This window comes from Lycium barbarum, chromosome 12 (assembly GCF_019175385.1).
Source record: "Lycium barbarum isolate Lr01 chromosome 12, ASM1917538v2, whole genome shotgun sequence".
Taxonomy (NCBI): domain Eukaryota; kingdom Viridiplantae; phylum Streptophyta; class Magnoliopsida; order Solanales; family Solanaceae; genus Lycium; species Lycium barbarum.
In genome coordinates this window covers 66,364,215-66,379,753 of record NC_083348.1, presented here as the reverse complement: position 1 = coordinate 66,379,753, position 15,539 = coordinate 66,364,215, and the positions used below count along the sequence as shown (strand labels likewise).

At 34.7% G+C, this 15,539-nt stretch overlaps 2 protein-coding genes and 1 non-coding gene across 7 annotated transcripts; 2 read left to right on the top strand and 1 right to left on the bottom strand.

Moving 5' to 3' along the window:
* Positions 1-752: 752 nt before the first annotated feature.
* LOC132622030 (protease Do-like 8, chloroplastic) lies at positions 753-7,269 on the top strand. Of its 2 annotated transcripts, none has more exons than XM_060336539.1 (13): positions 753-1,045; positions 1,677-1,804; positions 2,964-3,046; positions 3,141-3,239; positions 3,466-3,532; positions 3,804-3,879; positions 3,983-4,049; positions 5,094-5,362; positions 5,445-5,512; positions 5,638-5,717; positions 5,982-6,068; positions 6,159-6,266; positions 6,925-7,269. In XM_060336539.1, the coding sequence occupies exons 1-13, from the start codon at positions 864-866 to the stop codon at positions 7,051-7,053; spliced, it is 1,443 nt and encodes a 480-aa protein (XP_060192522.1). In that variant the 5' UTR covers positions 753-863; the 3' UTR covers positions 7,054-7,269. The 2 variants fall into 2 exon arrangements, with proteins under 2 accessions (XP_060192522.1, XP_060192523.1); XM_060336540.1 differs by having other exon boundaries at positions 756-1,045; positions 5,094-5,311.
* Positions 7,270-8,074: 805 nt separating this feature from the next.
* LOC132622238 (uncharacterized) lies at positions 8,075-13,907 on the bottom strand. 4 transcript variants are annotated; one of them, XM_060336808.1, is made up of 6 exons: positions 13,290-13,907; positions 11,899-13,196; positions 10,669-10,731; positions 10,306-10,575; positions 9,211-9,452; positions 8,075-8,680 (listed from the first exon to the last, which is right to left on the bottom strand). In XM_060336808.1, the coding sequence occupies exons 1-6, from the start codon at positions 13,406-13,408 to the stop codon at positions 8,426-8,428; spliced, it is 2,247 nt and encodes a 748-aa protein (XP_060192791.1). In that variant the 5' UTR covers positions 13,409-13,907; the 3' UTR covers positions 8,075-8,425. The 4 variants fall into 4 exon arrangements, with proteins under 4 accessions (XP_060192791.1, XP_060192789.1, XP_060192790.1 ...); XM_060336806.1 differs by having other exon boundaries at positions 10,306-10,731; positions 13,290-13,532; positions 13,617-13,907; XM_060336807.1 differs by having other exon boundaries at positions 10,306-10,731; positions 13,290-13,532; positions 13,622-13,907.
* TRNAL-CAG (transfer RNA leucine (anticodon CAG)) lies at positions 8,142-8,222 on the top strand. Its single transcript has one exon. It is a non-coding gene; the product is annotated as a tRNA-Leu (tRNA).
* Positions 13,908-15,539: the final 1,632 nt, after the last annotated feature.

Sequence of the window (15,539 nt, the reverse complement as noted above, 5' to 3'; positions counted from 1 at the left end):
AAATAAGATCCTTTAGAGTTTATACTATGGATACGCGATCAAGGAAAGAGAAATGAAAAAGAAAAACGCAAGTTATCCTTGACTTATAGGTACTCCTCCCCCATCCCAAAATAAGTGTCATTTTGGCAAAAAAAAAATCAATCCAAAATAAGTTTTACCTTACGAATTCAAGATAAATTTTGGCAAGTGTTCTCAATTATGCCCTTAGTATTAAAGAAGTAATCATCTTTAATATTGCTCAATTCTTAGTGCTTATTGTACTTATTGATTTCCTTAGTGTTTAATTTTTGCTACGGTGACACTTAATTTGAAACAGAGGGAGCACCTTTTTTCTTATAATTAAAATAATTTGGTTTGATGTATCCACAAATATTGATGGGGGTGTTTTCTGTGCAATCAATTAAAATAGAAAGCACATATGGTATAATCCCTTCGTCCCATAATAAGTATCACCTTATCCAAAAAAAATTATCCTAAGTATTAATTTAGGAAATCAAAACATAAATTGACTAATTTTTTTCAACTCTACACTTACACAAAAAAAGGCAAGTTAAAGTAACATCTAAATGATGATTGAAAAAACCATAAATTTGATATTATTAGATTTCTAATGTAAAAAGAATTACTTCTCATGCGCGCTCTAATCAAGATAAAAAAGTAATTTACTTATAGTAGACAGGATTAATTTAATAAACTTTATATTGTATTATTAGTTTATTTGGTTAAGATGACATGTGAGTGTCGGATGAGTAATAATAGCAGAAATATCCCAGTCCTAGTTTTCAACTCCACTTTATCTGCTGCATCTTTCGTCCACTGAACAGACTCTTTCCCAGTTTGAAGGTTTGGGTTGAGAAAGTAAAATGCAAGTGATAGTAGTATCATCATGTAACAAAACAACACCTCCTCCTCTTCATCCCCATCCCATTCTCAAAAACTCAGTCATTTTGGGGCGTAGAGAGCTCTGCTTCGATAGCATTTCCTCAGCCTGCTTTACCGAGGACCCCACTTCTTCTCCTCCATCTACCGCACCTTTCACTCCCAGGTATGCATATAAATTAACCCCCCCCCCCCCCCCCCCCCCCCAATTCATATTGTCAGTATAAGAGTACCATGTAATACTGGAATTGTTAAAAGCAATTAGTTTGCGAATAAAGAAATGTGTCAAATCTTTTTGGAACAGATTGAAAAGGAAAAATGTTACTAACATGGGGTAAAGGGTTAGGTGAAACATTTCACAGAGTTTATATGGTACAATAATAGGAAGAGGTTTTGGGTTCAATTCATCAACTTAATGCATCCACCTACTTGGTTATAAAAGAAAAATGGCCGGAATTAGGGGCATGTTTTTCCATCTCTATCAGTTCAAACTTATGAGGTGGTTCATTAATATTATGAACCTAGTTAGTACTCCCTCTGTTCCGATTTAAATTTCTTAGTTTGACTCGGCACAAAGTTTAAGGAATGAACATGTGTGTACTGTGCTAAAATGTCTTTTGAATATTTGGTTTTAAACTTGCCATGTAGGATGTTTAAATTGTCAACTTACTAAATTTAAAAAGAGACACTCTTTTTGGATAGACTAAAAAGGAAAGTAAGATACTTAAATTGGGATGGAGGGAGTACTTATTTTGTCACGTGATTTCATGTGTTTTTTGTCATGACTAATGTTACAGGGGTGATGGAGATAATGACAATTCATTGAGTGAGCAACTACAGAAGAACTTCCCTTTGGCCACACGGAGGATGTTGTTAACAAGCTTTTGCATGTATTCATGTTATCATCCTTCAAGGTACTTGTCAGGTTCGCACGTTCTTGCAGTCTATTTCTTTTCCTTTCTTTTTACTTGTCGCCTTTCAAAGCTTTTGCCGGCACTTGAATTGTGTGTTGGACCTCACAATTGTTGGATTAATCTGGGCTTTGGAGTCACATACCCTTTAGCAGGTTTAATCACATTAATGCATATATGTGGTATTTTCAGCTCTTACATTGTATTCTAAATTTCCTTGCTTGAGAAAGAGATTGGTTGTATGTGAGCTTCCCAAAACATAGCTGGTCTCAATACCAGAAAAAGGAGTGGTTACCGTAGGTTAGTAAAACAGTCTAAGACTGATGAATCTTTCGAATTATAATTTTGTCCAACTAGAGGTATAGTTGATTGCTTATACTAACAGGGAACTCAACTGTCGTTATGCAACTGAGCTAGCCCTCTCCCCCTAATCCCCAACCCCTATTTTTGTGTGGTTGGCTACTGAAAAATGCAAAACTTCATGTTACTTGCTTCACTTGGACTGCACTGAAGGAAGCATGCCTAACACAAGACAATCTTAGAAGGAGAGGTGTAATAGTTGTTAACATGTGTACCATGTGCAAGCAGACCAATGAAAGTGTCAACCATCTATTTTTGCACTGCCCTGCAGCAGCTAGCCTCTGGTTTTTCTTCTACTCTATGCTTGGTCTACAATGGGTAATGCCCTTCAACATCAAAGATGCATATGCTAGCTGGATACTCTGGAGAGTTGACAAATCCATTAAAAGAATTTGGAGAATGATCCCAGCAGTAATTTTTTGGACCCTATGGACGGAGAGAAACAACAGATGCTTTGAAGGAATCTCAACTCCTATTTGCTCTCTAAAGTCTAGGTGTTTAGTTAGTCTTTTTAGTTGGCATTTTTTTGCCCCTGTAAACAATGTGGGTAACTTTCTAGATTTTATCAGCTCCTTTTCTCTAGTTCAGTAGAGATAGGATATCTTTAGATTGTTCTACAGGTTTTGCCAAGCCTGCCAGCTTTTCCCATCTGTAACCTTGCATCTTCTTGATGTTTTACTAATGAATTTTATTACTTTACCAAAAAAAAAGAAAAATGCAAAACTTCATGATGAGATTGTTTCCTCCTGATCAGTTGTTAAGTTTTGTCCTTTATTTGGGTTTTAACCATGTAAACTACTATCTGATATACAGCACTTGCTTTGGGGGATCCATCTGTCACAGTTGAACAAGTTACACCTTCTACTTTTCCTTCTACAGCACTTTTCCCTTCCGAGGTTCAATATCATCACCTGTTCAGCTTTGTCTTTATTGTTTTTGTTATGTTCTAATATATAGATCACACTTTACTGGTACGTGTCTACTTGGCAGGAAAGAGTTGTTGAGCTCTTTGAGAAGAATACTTACGGTGTTGTCAACATATTTGATGTAACCTTGAGACCTTCGCTTAATGTTACTGGTATGGTCGAGGTAAATTTTATAGCAATGTGCAAGCATTTACTTCTCCATTTTCACTGTTATGCTTATTAAACTTTTTGGTAATTAGCTTTGGTACTGTCTTGGAAGTAAATTTTCTCATGTCCATGGATTTTCTGTATTCATTCATATGGTGCCTCAACCAACACACCTCTTTTGTCCCTTGATAAATAATCTGTGTTTGAAAGAAGCTATATTCTATGTGTTTAAACAATGGCAGATTCCTGAAGGAAATGGTTCGGGGGTGATTTGGGACAACGAAGGTCACATTGTTACTAATTACCATGGTAAGATCACTTCAATACGGTACCTGAGTGCATTAGTTATTTTTGTAATATACTCCCTGCACCCCAGAAAGAATAATGGGGTTCGGAGTATTAGAGTCAAACTGTTCAATTTTTGGTGTGAAATCGGAAATCAGTTTTTCTTCATTTAGGGGCCTGATAAAGGCTTCATTGTCTGAAAAGATAGAATTGAAGTGCTATAACTCAACATCAGCTTCAGTTTATTGGATGGGCTATGCAATCTTGGTTAAACAGTTTTTCTTTATATTCCCAGTGATTGGTAACTCCCTTTCTAGAAACCCAAGCCGTGGGCAAGTAGTTGCACGTGTTAATATTCTCGCTGCAGATGGGTGAGTTGTATTCTATTTTAGCATATACTTGATGAGGATGATACAGCTTCATCCTCCATTTTATGCCTTCAATCTCCTTATTTTATTTTGTTTCCTTCTGAAGGGTGCAAAAGAATTTTGAGGGTATATTGATTGGTGCAGACCGTTCCAAGGATCTTGCTGTGTTGAAGGTAAACATTATTTCCAGAAGCGTGCTTAGTCCAAAGCTGGAGCATTCCTAAGTTGATAGCTATGTTTGCTTCAGTTTTGTGATCATGTTGTTTTAGTTCGATTGTCAATTTTCTCTGTTGCGTTTTTCTTTTCCCAATTGGATCTATCTCTCTTTAGATGATACTCCACATAAATTTCCAGCTTCAACTTTTGAGGTCGTGTTTTCTCATTAAATTATAATTCTTCTGCACAAGCAATTAAGGATCTGCTGGCACATATTAGAATGCATGGTGATGGTTGTAAACAGCCACGTACTCGGTCTGGTTTGTTCATTCTATTTCTTTATTGGTATCACTTAGCGGTGAAAGGTTTAGCTTGAGTTTTACTACTAGACTCATGATTGTCATTTGCTTAAAATGGTTGATAATTGTCTTAGAGAATAACCATTTCGGAGGGGGCCTGGAGGCAGTAAGGTTTGTTTAGTTTTAGTTTAGGCAAGTTACCAGTAACAACTTCAGTTAATTCTTACAGAACAAAAGGATCTACCCGTTTGTCCACATATTCCACAGATAATTTGCTGTTCTTTGAGAAAGGTGAGAGGAAGGCATCTAGAAGTACGTAGAGCAATCTTACACGGGATAGTAGTGGGACGAGATAAGCTGGCATAAATGATATAGAGAAAAAGAGAGTAAGAGAGATAGGTGGTTAGATACGGTGAGAATAATACTGTAATGCATAGTGCTTTAATTGGAAATTGGGAGGAGCAGCTGTACGGGCCTACGGGGTGAGGTTGCAATTATCTTATTTCCTCTGGAGGAAAATAATCCAAGTGCATTATTTGCATTACGTGATTACGCATCCAGGAAAGAGCCATATGCCCTATTTTTTTATTCTTCTTTTACACTTGTGCGGAATCGATACATTTAAAAGTTCTTTTTGCTTGAGGAGGTTGCATAGAGCATAGAAGTTGCTGACGTGCATTTTGGCTTTTTTTTTTTTTTTGGTTCTTTTTAACTCAAACTTAGATTTTTGATACCTTATGACTTCACATCCTGAAATGCTAGGTGGAAGCTTCTGAAGACCTGTTGAGGCCAATTAGGGTTGGGGAATCTTCTTCTTTGAAAGTTGGCCAGCAATGTTTAGCCATTGGAAATCCTTTTGGGTTTGATCATACACTCACTGTTGGGGTTATCAGTGGACTGAATCGAGATATAAATAGTCAAACTGGAGTGACAATTGGTGGAGGAATTCAAACAGACGCCGCAATCAACCCTGGAAACAGGTTTATTTTTCTGAACTTGCATTTTCCTGGGTATCAAATGCATTGCCTCTGGTGCGGATAGTTGCTAAAGGTCCTTTTTTTTCCTTTTCTTTTTCAACTGCTGTTCTGTGAATAAATATGTGTCTCTTTCCAGTGGAGGTCCTTTGTTAGATTCAAAAGGAAACTTGATTGGGATTAACACTGCAATATTCACTCAGACAGGTGAATAGTTTTTCCATCATGGTCTGTGTTAGACTGAAGATTGAGAGGAGATGACAGGAAAAACTTAATTGAATGTTCAAATTTTATCATCTCCTGCTATTACTTACTCTTTTTCAGTACAACAGGGACATCAGCAGGTGTTGGATTTGCAATCCCTTCTTCAACTGTGTTGAGAATTGTGCCCCAGTTGATCCAATCTGGAAAAGTACGGCAGTTGCTCTATTAATTCAGCTTTTTTTTTCCTGGTTTTCCAGAATTCTTTTCATTTGCATTTTGTTACAGAACTCATCCTGTATTGTCGAAGATTGCTTCATATTCTCATTTGAAAAATAGTGGTTCTTTTCTTTTGGGAGTCGTTCTAGGTGTTGAATTTGGAATCTGTGGGTTGGAGGGGGTAGGGAAGTAAAGTGGTTTCGAGCTTTGAGGGTTTTTTATTTATTTATGTATATTTATGTCTTATGCATGTCAGGCTGTTCGTGCTGGTTTGAATATTGAAATTGCTCCTGACTTGATTGCCAACCAACTTAATGTTCGAAATGGAGCTCTGGTTTTGCTGGTACATTTATGACCCTGCTGTGGACAGTTATCCTTCCGAGTAAAACTCAAATTATCTCTTTTGTCTGAATCTATTCCCTGCTCTATTTAGGTACCTGGAAATAGTCTTGCAGCCAAAGTTGGACTTCTTCCTACTACCAGGGGTTTTGCAGGAAATATAGTACTTGGTGATATTATTGAAGCAGTGGATGACAAACCTGTGAGTTGTTCTGACTTTCTGTTTTATGTTAGGCTGCGAGCTTTTTGTTGGTGCAAATTGATGATATGAACCTTGCCTAGGCTTCCAACTTGCACGTCTAGAGTTCAAATCTTGCGGAGAATGAGTGAGTGGGAAACTAGTGTTTGATCCTTTAAGGAGGTTGAGAAAAAGAAAACAGAAAAAAAGTTGCCTTCGCTTGCTTAAACTTGGAAGGATAAGATTAACTAGGAAATCACAAGTAATTAGGTGATTGAACCAAGAAGGAAAGGGAATGCAAACAAATGGACAAGATTAGAGTTTAAGTTCTATGCGCTAATAGTGTAAAAATAAATTATACAAAATCATGTCCCTTATAAAGTAATTAACGGTAAACATCTATGACAAACATTAATTGGTAATCTGGTAAGAATTGTAAGTAACCTATTTTCAGAGGTTAAAACTATATTGATAGTGTAAAAATCTTTACACCGTCAGTATACTACCTAAATCCATAGGGTTAATTAGTTTGCAACTCTATTGTCTTCTAACTTACTGTAGCCCCTTGAAATTTTTCCTTCCGCCCCCATTGGTGACATGAGAAAGTTATGATTGATCTTTATTGCTTCTTGTTCTAAGAAATTCTGCATTACTAAGATGCACTCATTTCATGTTGTTGCAGGTTAGGAGTAAAGCAGAATTGTATAAAGCCCTGGATAACTATAACATAGGTGATGAAGTTCGGTTAAAAATCCGTAGGGGTAACGAAAACTTGGAGTTGAGCATTGCATTAGAGGAAAAGGATTCATGATAATTGGAGCTTTATCATCTCCAGCTTAATTAGCACCATCAGTTTTCATGTTGTTATTCCAATATCTGTATGCTATCATTAAGAATTTTGTATAGTGGAAATGTCTGGAGCATGTTCCATTGTGATGCTACCAGCAGAATTTATCCCTTGTAAAGTATTTTTAAGTTACCATTGGAGGAGACAAAATTGAGTAATACTTGAAATTCTTTTAATCAATGTTTTCTCCTCCCAACTTTTGCTAATTTTATGAGAAGGTTTAGGAGCCCGTTTGGATTGGCTTATAAGTTGCTTATAAGCTATTTTCAGCTTTTTGAGTGTTTGACTAGTCAGCTTAAAGTCATTTTGTGCTTAAAATAAGCTCAAAAAAATAATTGAGCCCGTTTGACTGAGCTTATCTAAAGCAGTTTATAAGCTGCTTAAAATAAGCCCATCCAAACAGGCTCTACTAGGTCATGACATCAATTTATAATAAGGTGCTTTCTCATGTAATTGTTTTTGTATACACGAGAGAAGATAGGCAAGTCTATGATTTTTATCATTTCTGCTCTTACACAACTACACGACATGCATGGTCGAGGATTACTTCCTGAGTGGAAAACAGTCAACCACTAACTTTTATGTGTCTGTGAAGGAGCTATAGGTAAACTGGAAAGAAGGCAAGAGTCGGTCAGTTTAGAGTCTGTTTGGGTTAGTTGATTAATAGTATGTGATATCATCAAGGGTTGAAAAACACATTTAGGTATTGAAGCTGATAATAGCTATAGTGTGTTTGGTAAAAAAATTGTTGCTCAACATTTTTGATTTTTTTCTATTAAAATGCTTGAAATGTCCCAACTCCTAAGCTATTAACAAGGAAGTATAAATTCAAAGCTATTTTACATAAAGGACGAATGATGAAAATAAAATAGAGATAATTAAAAGTTATTTCAAGAAAATTTTATGAATTTTAACCACTTTTAATGTTAACTAAACGTGTATGTAAGTCAAAAAACACATTTATAAGCTTAGCCAAACACTCGCCTGTAAAAAGAAGAAAATTTTGTTGTTTTAATTGATATACTTCAAAAAAGTTGAACACAAGAACGAAAGTCAAGATGGCCGAGTTGGTCTAAGGCGCCAGTTTCAGGTACTGGTCCGAAAGGGCATGGGTTCGAATCCCATTCTTGACAGTTCCTTTTTTTTGTTTGGCCCCTCAACTCTCCTTACATATATACAACTTAGTACAAGTTTTTTTTTTTTTTTCCAGCCAGCAGGAAAAATGGCTCTCTAACAACAGAAAAGGAAATTTTCAACAAAAGATGCACTTTGATGGCATATACTGATAATCTAATTCTACCCTAAAAGGTGGGGGTGGGGGTAGGCAGGACTGATATTAACAAGGGAAGAGCAGAAAGGAAGGATCTACAAGTATTTTCCTATGCAGGAAACTAATCCTGCTTAATTTGTTGTGACACCAGACTAGTTGATCTGTTGTCAGACTTGACATGTTGAGGACCCTAGCTACTAATTTCATGTCTACTTGAGAGAAAAAGTAGAGTACATGATCTGAATCATCTTCTTTGTACTTCTTGAACCTTTTCAATATGCAGCATTCACCTCTCAAAGCATCTTTCAGCTTCTTCTCTTTCTGCATTAGTGCATTCCATTAGAATAAGGCAATGAGTTCAACACTTATGACTGACAATATAAATGGATTTTTATATTATTGGATCACCTAATGATACCAACGAATAACCGTCCACAATAAGTGAAATTAGTAATTTAAAAATAAGGCAGTTTATCTGTTACAACAAGATCAAACACACTTATTGAGCTAAAATTACTTGCACAGTTAGTTTAAGTTAAATCCTAAGACATTGAGTAACAGTTAAGCATTTGGACATGAATTAATTGATATTTGAAAAAAAAAAAACAGTATTTACAGTTAAATTGGAAAAAAAAGGTATTTAGAAATTGAAGTTGTGTTTGGATACTAAAACATAGTTTTGTGTGTGAAAACTTGAAAAGCTCCTAAAACCTGTTTTTCAAACTTCAAATTCCCTATTTCAAGTTTGAAGTTGAAACAATGAGCAACTTAGGTAATTATTTTTAAAATATCTCCAAATATTAACTCAAATATTTCAAACAAAATCTATGGACAAACGGATAAGAATCTACCTTTTGAAGACCTTTTTTGACCTCCATTAAAAGCTCTAAATCTCCCGGGGCTTTAAGCTCATGATGTTGTGTTCCCTTTTGACCCTTCACCATTGTGCTGGAGTATTTTCTATCAGCTCTAACAAATTGCCAAAATATTCGTATTGATTCTTCCAGTATCTCCACTAGCACGTCACTTGTAATAGTATATTCACCCTTTTCTCCACCTCTAGCAGCCTTGTTCTTGTCTTTCATTCTGTCCTCTGCCCATCACCCTCATTATCAGTACATGGAATGATAAAACAGAATTTAAGTTTTATGCACCGACAATGTAAAATATACTTACACAATTTCTATGACAAGCTTAATTGTAACTTGATAAAAATGGTAACTATATATACTCCACCCATTCAGGTTTATGTGACATACTTTTTGTTTTAGTTCATTCCAAAAAGAACGACAAAGTATGTTATGACTTGTTTAAGGCCACAAGTTTCAAATTTTTTTATAACTACACAAATGATATGTTGGGTTACACGACCCAAAGATACTCTTAACATGATGTAATATTGTCCGCTTTGGGCCAAGCCAGCACGTTTTTTCCCAAAAGGCCTCTCATCATTAAGAGTATCCAACTCCTTATAAGTAGTTCTATTTTCTTTTCAGTTACCAATGCGGTACTTTGTTCGCACACCCAATAATCTCCCCCTCGAACTAAGTTCCACGTGACTCATTACGGGTCAGAGATTCAAAGTGTCAATGTGCCACCTACATTGTCAGAATATTTACGGTCACTAAAGCCCAAAGGCTGTGTATGCGTCTTCAAAGCTACAGGTAAATGTTGTAAATCGGCCCATAGACGGGCAAATGCCACATCATTAAGAGTATCTAACACTTTATAAGTATCTTCTTTTTTCCTTTTCAGCTACCAATGTGGTACTTTGTTCGCACACATAACATGATATGATATGCTTTTTTCCTCTTAAACTCCGCACGGATTCAAACTATGTCACATAAATTGAAATAAACTAATTTAGGTTAAAATTCAGTAATAGTATAAAAAAATTATGTTGTCAGTGTGTACCACTTTAATCTAAAATCTTTTGAGACGCTTACCTCTTATGACAGGAACTTGAAGAAGATTACGAAGATCATATCGACTCTTGATGTAATATTGAACTCTAGGGCCTTGAAAAGGTTCATTTTCTATAAATCTTTGGAGAAGAACTTGAAACTGTTGAAACTCTCCAGCAACTTCATTATATGTACGAATACCACGAGGGTCAGAATCCCACAAACTTAAAGCCTTGCCATATTGCCAGTGTAGAAATTCCCACGAAAGACACATCTGTCCAACATATATCACTTCCAGATCACTCTGCAATTCTTTGATAAACTTTACCATTGGGTCAATATTGTCAATCCTTTTATGTTTGAACAGCCTAATATTTTGTGAAATAAGGGATTTTAGTTTTGGACCTGAGCCTCTTTGGCTTGAGACATGTTGAAATGGATCTTTTAGTGGATCTTTCTGTAGATATCCTGTAAAAAAAATCTGGATTAGAACAGCTAAAAATGAAAGGAATTTAAGTTCTCTGCACACCGATTATATACAATATTGTTACACCATAAAACATGGTTTGGCTAACTGAATATAGATTATAAAACCTGTTATAACATGTTAAATTACATTGACGAGCAATTCATAAAGCAGCCAAAAAGCTTCAATAAAACAATAGTATGAAACTGTCAACTTTCCAAATATAAATGATAAAGAAAATTGAAAGTTTCCAAAAATGAATCACAGAAAAAAGGTCGGAATACCCCTTTATTATATTCTTTAACTTGCTTATTTTGTTTACACGGCCAAGAAAATAAAAGACGGAATAAATGCTACATGTAATAATCTTCCTCTCGTTTATGCTAAATGTAAGGTGGGGAAAACTTTATGCTAAATAGTCTTTTGACTGCTTATTGTTTATACAAAGTTTAGACTAATGCAAATAGCATAAACATTAGAGGTATTGATGAAATATTACGTAACAAATTTCTTTACACATAGTGCAACAAAAAATAGGGGAAAAGGTAGCAAGTCTTTTCGCTTGCGCCTACTTTTGTTTGTACGTCATGGATCCAATGCTTTAGATTTCATTTTGCTAGGAGTTTGGAGAGCCCAGCTAACCAGATTTTGTGGGTCCTCGAATAAGTAAAGATAAAGCTGCCTCATCCATTTCATGTACACGTAACTCCTAGTTCACCAACTTAGAAAAGACGAAAAAAAGGAATGATACTTTCACTAGCATTCAAAAGTGTAATCTAGTGATCGATGTGTGAACATCGCGATAAATCAATATTAAATTTTAATAGCAATTTTTTCTATCGGCCTAAGCCTTCATGGCCAATGATACAAGACATAAGAAATTTTAGAGGTATAAAATCAATCAATGGAAAAACGGGCTAACACAAATATTACAATGCGATTTATCTCAAATTAAATGGTCTAAGATATAGCCGTGCTTGTCAATGACTTACCTAAAACCTATGGCGGTCAATGATGTGGCTTAAAACCATGTGGAATGTCAGGGGTTCAAACAGACGAGACAAGAAATTACATAATTAAAAATAAAAGTAAAAAATGATGCTTTTCTTGGTAATTATGCAGAAAACTTGAAAAGAATGGAATTCATAAAGTCATAAGTTGTCACTGACCTATTGCATACATCTTCTGGTACGTCAATATGTCAAATTTTCGCATCCTTTCTCTGTAACTCTTGTAGAACTTATAAAGTTCACTCATGCAATCTTCACGTTGGAACTTTTCATCAATCTTCCATGGCTCCAAATCTTCCATTTTTGTAGTGTCTGATTCTTCCAAAATAGTGGGCAAACCTGTGTCTCTAACTTTTCTAAGTTCGATCTTTAATTGTTCAATTAATTCTTGATGTTCCCACAATGTTTCCAATTTGTTTGCATCTTCATTTCTTGACTCCACATTTTCATCAGATAGCTTATCCATATCTTCATGAAAATCATCCTCAGATAAAAATCTTTGTTCTTGTTCATGTTCTAATCTCCTTAGCTCTTCCATTATATCACTATCACTGTCATCAGATTCTTGATTTTCCTCTGACATTTCAATATCCTTTAAGGAATCAAGCTCAAATTCTCCTCCAAAGTCTTCATCTGTCAAGAATCCATCGCTATACGAATCAACTAATCTGTTCATCAGAAGATAACACATATGCTCAAAACCAATTGACACAGTATCAGAATCAGTAGATATAGAATCCTTCTCAGATTGAAAAAAGTCATCAGTGAAATCTGGTTCCTCAAGAAATTGCTTGTTTCCAGGATCTGATTCTCCTTTCATGGAATTCATTTCCTCAGTTTTCTCTTCATAACACGTTAAATTGTCCAAATTCCCTTTTCTTTCCTCATTAAGGGCTTCACTTTTACAATGAACTTCATCACACGTTAAATTGTCCCAATTCCCTTTTTTTTCCTCATTAAGGCCTTCATCTTTACAATGAACTTCATCACACGTTAAATTGTCCCAATTCCCTTTTCTTTCCTTATTAAGGGCTTCACTTTTACTATGAACTTTATCACACATTAAGCTACCCAAATTCCCTTTTCTTTCCTCATTAAAGGCTTCACTTTTACTATGAACTTGTTTCATATCCTCTGTTTCTGTCTTACATGTAACAACCTTTGTATTGTTACATGTAGAGGGCATCCATTCAGAGCTAAAAAATTCACCTTTGTCTTCCTTGCTCTTACAAAATTCTTCATAGGTTGGGAATTTAAATGTAAAACAGAATTCTGTTTCCTGAATACCCTCATTATTTTCCGAATCAGGGAATTCAGAAACATCCTTAAAATCATCAGACTCAGAATCTAACTGCTGCTCTGTCTCTGAAAAATCTGTTTCTTTCTTATAGTCTTCTTTGGGTAAAACATCAGTAATGTTTGATTTCTTGTTTAGAGGAGCATAACCCCTTCTTAATCTGTAATACAAAAAAATACCAGGATCATGAAAATAATGAGAAAAAAAAAATCTTGAATTACGTGAAGCAACTATAAATAGATAATTAAAATACCTGAGGAAGAATGTGGTGATGAAGCTTAACGGAGGAGCCAAATAGATGAAAATAGAGGCAAATAGAGTAGTAAGTGACAAAAACAGATTTTGATAGAGGAAACGAGAAAGAGAAGCCATATTCAGAGAAGAGAAGAAGCTTTAAGAGTTTCCATGGGATATGAAAATGCAGGAGGAAGCAAAGAAACTGAGGAAAAACTAATGACCCGTTTGAATTTGTCAAAGAGAGAAATAGACTAAGCACCTGTATAAGAAACGACGAACCACGTGTCAAAAGATAGCAAGATTTGCAAGCAAAATAAAAACTAACTGGAAGTAGAAATTCAACCTAACTGTGAAAATGCATGGAGTGAACAGATTTACGAGCAAAAAGTGAGGGGAAAAGATAGCTACTTCTGAGCGACTTGGTCTAATTGACATCCTTATTCTTCACAAAAAAGAGAGAAAATTGTCATGCCCACATAATGGGGAATTGTCAGTTGAGAAGTCCTGTTTTTGCTGCATATTCTTTGAGAGAAATTTTTTCATGGAAATTTGGGGTAAGATTGAATGTTGACGTCTTCTTTGTTTATCTCTTTTTCAGGAGAAGGGACTTACGTTGCATATTCTTTCTTACGCGTCTTTGACACAATGGGTTCTTGGAATTCTATGAATTGGCCGCTAATTAATCTATACTCCCTCCGTTTCATTTTATGTGAATTTAATTGACTGGGTGCGGAATTTAGAAAAAAAAGAAAGACATTTAAACTCGTAATATAAAATGAGACACATATATTCTGTATGGATATAAATCATTGCTAAATTATTTCCAAATATAAAAATGGGTCATTCTTTGACACAAACTAAAAGGAAAATAAGTTCACATAAATTAAAATGAACAATGTGTTACTTGCTTTCTTTATTTTCCAAGCGGTGTCCGGTATTCATATTGAGTTTGATTAAATTTAAATTCGCGTAAAAAAATCTCAAATTGAGGGTGAAGGTTCACCAATAAAAGCGACTTTATACACGACTCAAACAAGAGACCCTTGATTAAAAATAAAAGAGTACTTATCACTTCACCAAATTTCTTGTTGGCAGAAGAAAACTCTTAATAAATTTAGCCTACCCTAATCTAATTAAATATATTCCATTTTCAAGAATAATCCAGTGATTAGTAAATTACAATTCGAATATTCAATCAAAAGTCAATATACCGTATGAGTCATCCATTTTGAACCTCTTATTTGTTTTCCTCGTAAGCATATGTGTTGCTTGTAACAAAAGAAAGCACGACGTTCATCATCTCAATCTATTTAACATAATTAATTGGTGTCAAGTGCAGCTTAATGTGAAAATCATGAAGTCTAAGATGAACCTAAATTATGTGACAGATTCAATCCAATTCGGGTTTTTAGAGTATCTTTCATTTTTGAACTTTTCAAACAAAAACATTAAATATGTGAAGGTTCACAATGTTAGAAAACGTACTTATGAAGCATTTGACTAGAAGTTGGAAAAGAAAAACAGGTAGGACACTTTTTTCTATGTACCAACACCGGGACGGGACTGCAAAATCGAAAGGGGGTTTTGTGTTTGATGACGGTTATCTATTCACTAATTCCTTCGCTCAATTTTACTTGTTCACTTTTAATTTTTTACGCTATTTAAGAAATAATAAATGAAGTGTATAATTTATCAATGTACTCATATTAATCAGTACATATTTTTATTGAATTTGAAAAATAATTTGAAGTGAATAATTATTAACATGGGTAAAACAAAAAAAAAAAATTGTCTTATCTTGATATGTTAAAACTGACAAGTAAAAGTGAAAATCTATATTTGGAATATTTGACAAGTAAAAGTGAATGGAGGGAGTACAACATAAGGTATATATAGCTATACTAGTGTTATTTGGCCCGGGCTTAACTAATATTAAAATTAAATTTGCAATTACTTTTTGTCACTCTTTGTGATCTTAAGTTATTGAAAGATTAGTTCAACCTTTTCTACAAATTCCTAAAAACTAAAGGCTCTCCAAAAATTAAAATTGCATCCAAAGTATTTAAAAATTGAATAAAGACTTTTTTGTCCTTATTTTAGACTTCTTTTTAGCATTATTTATTTATTGAATTTTATTTAGATTTAGACTTTGAAAATTTCTTGAGATCCAACTTAGCTGTAACATCTGTGTGATTATAAACATCCATTATGAACTATAACACTTTCTTTCAAAAAGAAGAAAAATAATTTAGTTCAAGAGACATCA

Excerpts from the sequence above, each read along its gene's own strand:
- LOC132622238 (XM_060336805.1), bottom strand. The coding sequence starts at position 13,408 with ATGGCTTCTCTTTCTCGTTTCCTCTATCAAAATCTGTTTTTGTCACTT. Across the intron at positions 9,453-10,305 it reads TCAAGTTCCTGTCATAAGAG|AGGACAGAATGAAAGACAAG; the intron begins GTAAGCGTCTCA and ends GGTGATGGGCAG. Across the intron at positions 8,681-9,210 it reads TCAAAAAAGGTCTTCAAAAG|AAAGAGAAGAAGCTGAAAGA; the intron begins GTAGATTCTTAT and ends GCACTAATGCAG.
- LOC132622030 (XM_060336539.1), top strand. The coding sequence starts at position 864 with ATGCAAGTGATAGTAGTATCATCATGTAACAAAACAACACCTCCTCCT. Across the intron at positions 3,240-3,465 it reads ATGTTACTGGTATGGTCGAG|ATTCCTGAAGGAAATGGTTC; the intron begins GTAAATTTTATA and ends AAACAATGGCAG. Across the intron at positions 6,069-6,158 it reads ATGGAGCTCTGGTTTTGCTG|GTACCTGGAAATAGTCTTGC; the intron begins GTACATTTATGA and ends TGCTCTATTTAG.